This window comes from Molothrus aeneus, chromosome 1, assembly GCF_037042795.1.
Source record: "Molothrus aeneus isolate 106 chromosome 1, BPBGC_Maene_1.0, whole genome shotgun sequence".
NCBI lineage: Eukaryota > Metazoa > Chordata > Aves > Passeriformes > Icteridae > Molothrus > Molothrus aeneus.
Window position 1 is genome coordinate 42054133 of NC_089646.1, and position 11091 is coordinate 42065223.

General features: G+C 42.8%; 1 protein-coding gene across 1 annotated transcript; it reads right to left on the minus strand.

Annotated features, from left to right (window-relative positions):
- CMTM6 (CKLF like MARVEL transmembrane domain containing 6) lies at positions 1-7373 on the minus strand. Its single transcript, XM_066571587.1, has 4 exons — positions 6930-7373; positions 1914-2090; positions 1129-1224; positions 1-166 (listed from the first exon to the last, which is right to left on the minus strand). The coding sequence occupies exons 1-4, from the start codon at positions 7053-7055 to the stop codon at positions 11-13; spliced, it is 555 nt and encodes a 184-aa protein (XP_066427684.1). The 5' UTR covers positions 7056-7373; the 3' UTR covers positions 1-10.
- Positions 7374-11091: the final 3718 nt, after the last annotated feature.

Below are 11091 nucleotides of genomic sequence, written 5' to 3' on the forward strand. Positions count from 1 at the left end.
TTTCAGGAAGTTATCTTTGTTTATTCAATGGCTGGTTTTCTGTGGCACTCAGAGCGTTACGAGGCTTTTCAGGGCGTCCATCGGTGTTCTGTTTTTGTTTTCGTCTGAGACAGAGCTCTATACCAAATTCAGCTGCAAATGCAGCAGTTGCAAAAAATCCAAATACCTGTGAAAAGGACAGAAATATGTGATTTCAAAATGCATAAACAGTATTTATTCTAACACTGTTTGGAAACATTCACTGTACCATTTTATATACATTAATAACGCTTATAATATTAAGATTACAGTCCTCCTTAAATCAATAGTTTCATTTAAATTAGACACAGATCAGAAATCATAATTCTAGCACATTGATTGGGGAAGTTTTTACAGTTGTCATTCTTTTAATCAAGTGTGAACCTTATACCTTGTTCTAATCAACCTTTAATAGCAAAAGTATATTAGTTGCATTGCCAAAATCAGTTATTAAAGTAGCATATAGCAGACTATTTATCCAAGAGAGGGCTGCTGATTGATGAGAGTAAATGAAGAATAACACACAGAAGATGAAGAAAGATAAGATCTGCAGAGCCTGGGTCAGCAAGGGAGAATGAAATGACATTTTGTGAATGACATTTTGTTACCAGTCATGGCAAGATGAGAGGTGGTAAAGAGAAGGCAGCTTTTTTCAAACAAGGAAAGAAACATATGCATTATTCTAACTCTACCTAAATTTTACACAACTGTTTTGGACCAAAGTAATTTGACATTAATAAGTATTAAATCACAGTAGTTTTTATTTTTTCTGTACCAAAAAAGCAAAGCTGACACCTAATTTATGCTCAAACTATTAGGTCTAAATAGATCTACATAATAAGATGACTGTACAGAAGTGTGTATCTCTAATAGCCGATGCTGCCATGGGACAGAATTATCTTGCTTTCTTTTCCACATCAACTTTCCAGCAACCCTGAGGAATGCCAGCTCTTTGGATTTCCTATGGTAAGTTTCCGGAAGATGTGAGAAATAGCTAATTCCTCCTATTCCCTGCCCAGTTTCTTCTCTGCAAATTGAGTGAAGTTTAGAGGGCAAAGAAAATAATATACCAGATAAATACAAAGTAAATCTTGTCATTTTAAGACTTACACATGCAGCAAATTCTTCAGGCTCATTGCAGGTTGCAGAAAACAGTATTGATGCTGACAGAAAACAGGCACCTATGACTGGCACAGCCCAAAAATTCTGCAAATATATATAAAAATATATATATAATTTAACTGCAGATAGGTTACCTAAAAAGAATGAACATCATAACAACAGCTGAGTTAACCTACCTGTGAATTATGTTTTGATACTTTGATGGTAGTGGAAGCTTCAGAAAATACATTTTACAACTAAATTCCAAATGACATTCAACATTACAGCTATTTAAACAGCATTATCATCTATTTAAAGGAGTCCTACTGACTTTACAGAGCAACTTTCTCCCACTGCTGGATCATCTGAAGCACGAAGCCATAAACTGTAACTGTAACGAGCTATGATTATTGCCAAAAAGGAAGTAGTCTACACCCAGTAGGAAAATAGATAGGGTAAACTTTTTAATTTTTTTTTTTAATTGCAAGCATCATGCTGGTGGTAAACTGTATTCCACATGCGTACAGATCTGCAATGGCTATGCTGTAGTACTAGCAGCATTAATGTGGAAAGACTTTTCCACACAAGTCCCAAAATCCTGCAGGTAGCCAGCTTTGACAAATATGTCTATATAAACTCTCAAAGTTGGCTCATTTTTAAACTATAAGATACTTTATTCTACCCTTTATATGGAGAAGAAAAGGAGATTCATTTTGCATAGGCTTTTTACTCGACAGGAGACTTTATGCACTTAGAAGAAATGGTTTGTTTTTCCAAAAAAAAAGTTTTCTTACCAGTTTCTGCACTTTATCTTCCCCCAGTGATTCATACAAATCAGTGCAATACACATACAGAATCAGGAGGCTCAAAAGAAAAGCACTGCAGCTTATGAATTCAAAGAAGTAAAGTCCACTACAGTTGGCACATTCTTCCACAAGTTCTTCACAAACAACAGCCACTAAAGATAAAATCTGCAAACAAATAACATGCTTGAGTTGGATCAAGTCTCTAACATCTTCAACAAACAGACATCGCTGATACCAAGATTACAAAAGCTAGCTGTGACAAAAACTCTCAATCTACAAAGAGTTTGGTGAAGTTCCACACTATTTTCTTACAGACAGAAATAATTATACAATGACATGGTTTACACTTGGTTGTTAAAGGTGGTCCATAAAGTACACTCAGGTAGGCTGAGCACACAGCCAAACAGGGGCTTCTTGATTAGACAGACAGGATTCCTGTTTTGTGCAACTGCCAGTTTGAAGGAGATGAGGCAGCATGGAGAACACACATCCTGCAAAATGCTCCTGCTTAGGACATACAGCTGCACTCAGTTCTGAATGTATTTGGGTTCAGGGCAGCGGGGGAAACTGGACAGCCCTGACACACTCAGCTACCTCCCTAAAAGTTCACAGCAGATGTTACCTCACTTGATAAAACTTCAGAGAAAGTCCACGAACCCAACACTCACATGCTTGTGACCCAGTAGTGACAGAAGCTCAACTGCTCTTGTAGGAACTGAAACCTTACACTCTGTTCAAGTGTGCTGGACAATGTTTAATCTAAGCAGAGCTCTATCTTCACCTTCCTGCCCACAGTGTGTTTTGAGAAAAGAACATGACTTACTTCCTATACAGTCACCATATTCCTGCTGCTGGATTTTCTACTGTTTTATCATACAAGAAAGATTATTGCTTTATTTAACCATTCGCTTATTTTGGTCACTTCTTGCTAGTTCCTTCATCCCATAAATAGCATCATTTCCTTCATCCCATAAACTTGGCATAGCTTTACAGATCTTCATAGTAAGGAGTTCACCAAATTAAAATGAAACCACGAACAGGAATCAGACTGGGTCATAAAACTGAGACTGATATGAGAATGACATGTATTTTTAATAAGAGTATGTGGGCAATAAAGAAGTTGACAGTTCTTTGTTAAAAAAAAATAAAAACCTAAATTTAAGATTCAGAATTTTTCTTGGAAAATAAACATCAGTTTTGGTTTCAGTTTTCTCACAGTAAAAACAAGAACAACAATTTAGCAGTAGGAAATGTAAATTCCCCTTACTAAGCCAGGTTCAGAAGAGCACTTTGGAGAACCATGTTTTGGAAATGCAACAATATAAAGTAAACAGGAGCTCAGAAAGAGAAAGAATGGGAGCTGGGAAACATCAATAGGGGAAACTATCAGGCCTCCTCATGCTTCCTTTCTCTCCCACAGTGGTTGGCAACACAAACTTCTCAGCAGCCCTTGCACCTAAGCCAGTGAACTACAATGTCAGTCCAGGAATGTTTTAAACTCTGACTTTCCAGTTTTTATGGTTTGGGTTTTTTGTTTGGCTTTTTTTTGGTGGTTGTTTTTTTTTTTTTTTTCCATTTCTAAACATGGGCTTATAGCTGCATCCAATGACTTTCAATTTCACATTTTTCACAAGGTCAGCTATGAGATAGCACTGTACATGAAAACTTATCTCTTTTATAAGCACTGGAAACAGAAAGTCATCACTTTCACTTGGGCTGAAACAAAGCAGAAAGAAAACAAACCTGTCCTTAAAAGAAAGTATGTGTCCAGATAACCATAATATGATCTAAATAGCTGAAAAAAGCTTCTCTACTGAGTGTACAAGTTGAAAAAAATCCCACTCAAAGAGCAGTTATAAAGGGTTCAGTGTCAAATAACTGAGATTTACCAAGTACAATCCTGTGTGGGACTTGTCCAAGTCGATATTCAATTTTTTTATTAATAAGATGAGTAATAAAATAGAGTACATCAATTTAAATAAGTTGGCTTGAAGAACTTTGAGTAAGTGCTTTGATTAAGTTAATGTATCAGCAGGACACTTATAAGATGCCAGAATCTGCTTGGATTTCTTAACTTGCTCTTTGATATTGCTTTCAGGAAAAAAGGTATTCCTCTGTTGTCCTCCTGCCACCAAAAAATAAAAATTTTCAACACCAAAAGCACTGTTGGAGAAGCACTTGTTTTGCATTTTTAAAATTTTGTTATTAGTCATGTCTGTATATACACCAGAAATTAAACATCTTCATCTGTCTCTTACCAGCAAAAAATTATTCATTGACACTGACATTACTGTTGGAAGTTTCTAAACAAATGTCAATTTCATAAAGAAGATTTAACAAGTGAATTGCTACAAAAGAATTTAACAAATGAATTGCTACAAAAATAGAGCAGATCAATGAACTTGCCAGCAATCCTGTGAAGATGCCTGGCATCTGGGAGGTACTGAGATTCTCTGTACAAAATCTTCTTCAGGTAGATATTAATTCTCTATTAAGTTTGCACAGTTCAGGCTACTACAGAACATTAACAGCTCAAAAAGGAGCTGATTTTTAAGCCTGAATTAAAATTTTCCTTTCCAGCCAGGCCATTTTGACTCAAGTTAAACAATAATTGACGACAATTTGTCCTGCTTTAGGTAAGAATTAGTTTCTACCTCAATCTTGGCACAATACACATTGTGCCATTTACCTTTGTGCTGAATTTGAACCAGTCATGGACTAACGAAAACATTCCACCTATTTAAACAAACAAACAAACAAAAAAAACCCAAAAAAACCCCAAAAAACCCCACACAAACAAAACAACAACATCCTAGAAACCTGTGCAATAACATGACTCCCAGCATCCTTTGGGCACTCACATTTGTGACTTTTAGCAGTGACATTTTCCTTGTTTCATTCGCTCAAAAGAACTGGCTAAGATTACAGAGCATGCCATTATTCATCTGAAGAAAAGTATTTCTTAGGTCTAGAAGCCAGTTTTCTGCAGGTGATTTCAGAGTGTTTTATAAAACCCTTGATCACCTCTACAGTGAACAGAGCCCACTTTCTGATTGCAACATCCTGTTTAGCAGTCCACCCCAGCAATTAGCAGAGCATAATCCCAGTAACAACCACTGTTGTAACACAAAGCCAGAAGGTAATGACCATCACTGACATTTCCAAAATCAACTCTTTCCCAGAACAGGAACCTTTTACTGCAGAGTCGGAGGCTTCCAACTTCAGGACTTTCCAGGGCTTGTTTAAAGTGTTTTGACCCAGACCTCCAGATCTCTGCATTTTGATAAAGGTTACAAAAAAGGAGGGAAAAATGTTGGAAATTAGGAGGGCGAACAACTATAACTCCATTTTTTTTTCTCTCACTGACTAATGGGTTCAGCCACAAACTGTTGCTTATTTAAGAACATGTTAAGCAGCTATCCATCGTGTCTAGGATAATGATAAATTTTCTTTTTTTCTACTTAGAAAGCATTTAAATAATTAAACAGTTTAAGGCTTTGGTACATCAGTAGATTTGCCTACATAATCACTTATTTTATTTTAGTCAATGAACCTATTTATATAAATGTTCCGCTTGTTAGGGAACAGAACCCAGCAGATCTTGCTTTGATAATGTCCAGTAGATGAATTAAAAGTTTATGTTCCATTATATTTATTTAAAGCATTCTTGGGTGTGATTTTTGTTTTAAACACTCTTAGAAAACTTTATTTTTGGCAGTGTTACCACTTTACAAACACTAAAGAATATTACATTTCTGGTTGAGGGTTTTGACTGTGTGTGAGATGAAGCTTAAAACCCAAACGTCCTGTTTTCTGCAATGATGAAGTAACGAGAAAGGGTTGGAAATCACCTACAATTCCTGTAAGCATGACACATTTGACTAAAAAGCCACTGTGTTGGCTGCAAAATGTAGGCTGACACACATTTGCAGTCAGCTGCCCTTTACCACCAAGGGTTTCCCTCATTCCCTGCTAGTACATAAGAGTGATGCTCCTCATATCCTTACCAGCACTCACACTGGTACATTTTGGAAGAGCTCATCACCAAACACTGAACAGGACCTTGCAGCAGGAGCCCAGCTGCTTGATTCAGGAGCAACAATATGTATAAAAGGCAGAAAATAAGCCTTTTATTTCCTGGTGAGCCCAGGGCTGCCTGACATGAAGTGATGTGTCATGCAATAGGCCACCATGATTACGGGTTTCTGGTGCAATTTTTTACCACAAATCACGGGAGAAATAGGCTCCTTAATTTTATCACGGACAGCCCAGACTGACAGGCTTAGAATGGGCTACAGGAGCAGCAAGAGAGGAAGGCCTGGAGCTCACGACCCAGCAATGCCCTTCCCAGTTCTACTGCCCTATGGTGAAGTTCAACCAAAGGCTTCTTCCTCCTGTTTTCGTACAATCCGGCCCTCAGAAGAAACCGCTACATTTCCTGCGAGGCTTCCCTCTGATTTTAGCCAGGGCGGGCGGTGTTTAAGGACCACGGCGGCTGCAGCACCGAGCCTCGGGCGCACGACGCTGGCACCATCCGGTGTCGGCACCTACTCCTGCAGCTCGGACACGAGGAAGAAACACTCCCACCACTTCCCCACCATAAACCACTTTGAACCAGCATTATAAGGCACTATGCCAGCTTTCCACCTGAGTTACAGGTCTGCACAATTTTAGTGACCCCATGCCACGTCCTAAGTCAGGACACCTTCCCGGCGGAGCCTTTTCCGACAGGCAGAATCCATTCTCTCGAAGCCTGTGTGCGGCCATCTCCTCAGCCTGCCCTGGTTCACCGCGGAGTTTAATTTTTAAGCGGTAGGGGACCGTCCTAAAGGCGAAGGTCACCACAACACGCTCGTTTCCATCCCAGACTGGGGTACCCCCGCCCCGCCGGGCTCAGCCCCGGCAGACTGTGAGTCTCTCCCCGGCCCGGGGGAGATCCTGCAGGGGTGCTCCCTCCGCGCCAGGCCCGGCACGTCCCGCACGGCGAGGGGAGGAGGCACTCACCGTCTGGAACACCTTGACTGCCAGCCGCCATCCCCGCAGGTGCCGCAGGGTGCAGCCCAAGGGGAGGCGGCGGGGCCTCTTCGCCTCGGGTTCCGTGGTCGAGTTGTAGACGGGGGAGCCGTCCATGGCCGGGCCGGAGCGCCGGCTCCCAGCTGGAAAAAACCGAAAGCAAAAGAGAGGCGGGCAGGGCGTCTTCGCCTCCGGTTGCGTGGTCTGCTTGAAGGCGGAGCTGTGCTCCCCGGCGGAGCCGGTCCACCGGCTCCCAGGTGGAAAACAGCTCAAGAAAAAGCTGGGGAGGTAGCGGGACGCCGTTGGTTGTGTGGTCTGCTTGTAGGCGGAGCTGTGCTCCCTCGCTGGGCCGGGCCGCCGGCTGCCGGCTGCAAAACACCTCAAGAAAACGGGCGGCAGGCGGCGGGACGCCTCCGATTGCGTGGTCTGGTTGTAGGCGGCCCGCTTCTCCATGGCCGGGCCGGGCCGCCGGCTGCCATCTGGGAAAAACCGCAACAAAGAGGGCGGCAGGCCCCTTTGGGACGGGAACGGGAAGGGCGAGAGGCCCCGGGGAGCCCGGGGGCCCCGGGGGGCGGCGGTTGCACCGACGGTTGGTCCCGGCGGGACAAAGGCGCTGCCGGCGGCGCCCCCTGGCGGCCGCGGGCGGGAGCGTGAGGGACGGCCCGGACCGCGGCGCCGCCTCAGGCCCAGTCCGGGCTTAGTTCGCCAACAGGGGTTTGGTAAGTAAAGTTTACACGAGTATTCACTTGTCACACGAGATTACGGTATCAGAAGAGGGGGGTTAAGGCAAAGCTTTGCCTGGTTACATTCACATAATCAGTTAGGTTGGAAAAACCCTCTGAGATCATCGAGTCCGAACACCAGCACTGTGTCAACCACACCATGGCAGTGAGTGCGACGTGTTTAAGTCTTGCCTTAAACACCTCCACGGACAGTGACTCTGCCACCTCCTTGGGCAGCCCATTCCAGTGTCTTACACTCTTTCTGGGAAGAAATTCCTCCTAATGTCCAACCTTAACCTCCCCTGGGTGCTGCTTGAGGCTTTGTCCTCTAGTCCTGTCATTAGTTGTTTGAGAGAAGATCCTGATCTCCATCTTGCTACAACCTCCTTTCAGGCAGTTCTAGATATCAGTAAGGCCACCCCTGAACCTTCCTTTCTCCAGGCTAAACAATCCCAGCTCCCTCAGCTGCTCCTCACAGGAATCATGCTCCAGACCCTTCACCAGCTCAGCTGCCCTTCTCTGGACACACTCCAGCACCTCAATGTCCTCCCTGAATTGAGAGGCCCAGAACTGGACAGGGCACTCGAGGTGTGGCCTCACCAGTTCTGAGTACAGGAGAAGAATCATTGTCTTTGAAGACATTCCTTGTTGTGAATGAGAAAATACTCATATCACCAACCCTCTTCTAATATATTCCCATACCTTAGCCCAGGTCAGCTTTTAAAAGTAACTATAAAAGTTTTTGTGGCCTACAGTAGATTGAACCTTCTATACGTAAGCAAAGGTGTGTTATGTTTGCTTCTATATTATTGATGTATTACCCACAGAGCTATTATGGTCCTTTGTAGTCAAGTTCAATTATACTTGTTTAAATTCAAAGAAATGGAAAATTGCTACAGGTTGAAAAAGAGGAGATTTGCTTGCTTAACATTAGCTGTATAGGAGCAGATTGCCTGCTTAGGGAACAGGTCAGGCTGTTCAGATACTGCTTCTCTTTGGGAGCCACACAGTGCAGTGGGAATGTGCTACAGAGCCCCATGAGGCTGGGGCTACTTTTAGCTCTGGCAGGACACCCCTTTAACTGGGCAGATGAAGAAGTATGGGCCAGACCAAAGCAGCCGGGCCATGCTCCCTGCTGAGTGTGTACCAGCAGGTTGTGTGCTTCTCCCAGTAAGAAAACACAATCCAGGGGAATACAGTGTCCCTAGACAGGATCATACAGACCTGCCACTGTCACAAACAATGTTTGGCTGCAGGAATTGGCTTGGGAGGCAAATGAGCAGGGCAAGTCCTGTGATTCCCAAGGCGTGGGCGTTTCCACTAAAACAAATGAGGTATCACCATGGGTGTGCCCCAGCTTCTGCCTGGGATTGGGGTGAGTCTAACATGGCTCTGTTGGCAGCATCCCAGACTACAGGACTGAGCAGGTAGGTGCAGTCAGGAACATTTGCTATTACTGCTTATAAATTCCCAGTACCTTCACTACCTCTTTTCACACTAGTACATTATAAATTAGATTACGTTACAGAAGCTGGCATCTCTCTTCTGAAGGAAATTTCATTCTTGTCTTCATTTTTTCCTTCATAATATTTCACAATTGGCTGAATAACTCAAAGACACAAAGCATATGTCTAGGCTGTACTGTGGTCTGACAGAGACAGGACTTAACCAAGATAGAAGCAGCTGTCAGGTCTTTTAAGATGTTCAGTAGCATCTAAGGCTATTTTGTAGCCCTTCCCTTGTGCATCTTTAAAATGCCTTCATGCAGCATTGCTAGATTATGAATACAGATGTTAGTACTGAAGAAAACTGTCCTGAGGACAGACTGCTTTTCAGGGAGCCACAGAAATACAAAACAAGAGTACAAAAGATAAAATAGATGGCAATCTCTTTCCAGTTTCTACTGTCTTTAAGCTGGTTTTCCCGTTCAGGCCCTCTCCAGGAAATACATATCAATGATGCATGAATGGTAAAGGTTAGCTTGCCATTTAAAGCCTAACTTATTGAGGCCAATTTATTTATTTTTTTATAAGAGGTTAAGGAAAAGTGAAACTCCAGCAAAGCTAGGGAACTGTAAGGTCATGTGATAGAGAAGGAATGAAAACTGGACAACAGCATAACAGTTGATATCTTGAAAACATTTATAACATTACATTATGCTGCTCTTCACAGAGGTACAGCGGTGTTCTTCACCCTTTTTATCACACTAACATTCCAGTGTAGTTTTTTTCCTTTAAAGAGGGAATTGAAACAATAGTTACTGTAACAATAGGCTTTAATGCAAATAACAGTAACTGGCTGACTGTGATGTGATGGAAATTCCATTCCAGGTATACAGCTATTATTTCCTTTTGGTTATGTGCTACACCTGGCAATTTTCCAGAAAAAGAAGTCATTCTTACCCTGCCACAGCCTCTGCTGGACTGGCAGGAGCAGAGCTAAAGGCAGGACATGGTGGCAGAGAAGCAACCCCACAGATAGATGCTGAGCTGTGGTAACATCTCCAGTCAGCTAGGCACAGAGAGAGACATCAGTGGAAGCAGATTAGTGATGAGTGACCTGGTTTTCTCCCTCATTACATCTCCTCAAAGACACCCTCCAGAGTGACCAAAAATCAATGCCAATGGAGAAAGCCCCCCTCACCAGAGGAGATGGCAGTGTACACAGTATAGCTGTATGACAGTTGCCACTTCGTGCCCCCATGTCGAAATAATTTCCAAAACTGTGACTGGAGTTCCTTGAAGCAGTTGAGTAAATGCCAGCTGCTGCAATAAGGGGGCTCCAGGCCACAGGTGCATTGCTGTTTTCATCAAGCGAGCCCCAGTGGCTCTTTGGCAAGGCTCTGTGTGCTGTGTTACAATGGAACACTACAGCCTGAGTCCCTCACACTCAGCACTGGCCTCACGAATTCATGTTCTCCTTTTCTCACTTTCATAATTACAATGGGTTTTTTTGCATTTCTTGCCAGAAGGCAAGGAAGAAGGAAGTAGAAAAATGGGAAAGCAGCTTGGAAGCACAAACCACTGAAAGAGACAGACTTAGTTTCTTTGGAAGAGTGATGAGGAAGAGGAGGAAGTGTGTGTTACTGCACAATTCAGGGAGCTCCACTGAAGACAGCCTGTCTGAGGCACATCTCCCTCCTTCATTTTTATGTCACATGGACATCTCAACATATTCTGTTCAAGACTATCCCCATGTATTACATGAAGTAAATACAGGATGATTAGCTAGCAAATGGAATATTCCAAGTACTGCAACAATGAGCTCAGAGAAGACTTCAATGTGTTGCATCTGCTGAACTTTCTTTAGCGTTTGAGGCTCTATTTTTGTGCTCAGTATTGCAACTGAACTTCACAAACCATGACACCACACTAAACAGGCTTGAATGTGTGATTTTTAAACAGCTGAAGATGAAGAATTAGCATTTTTAA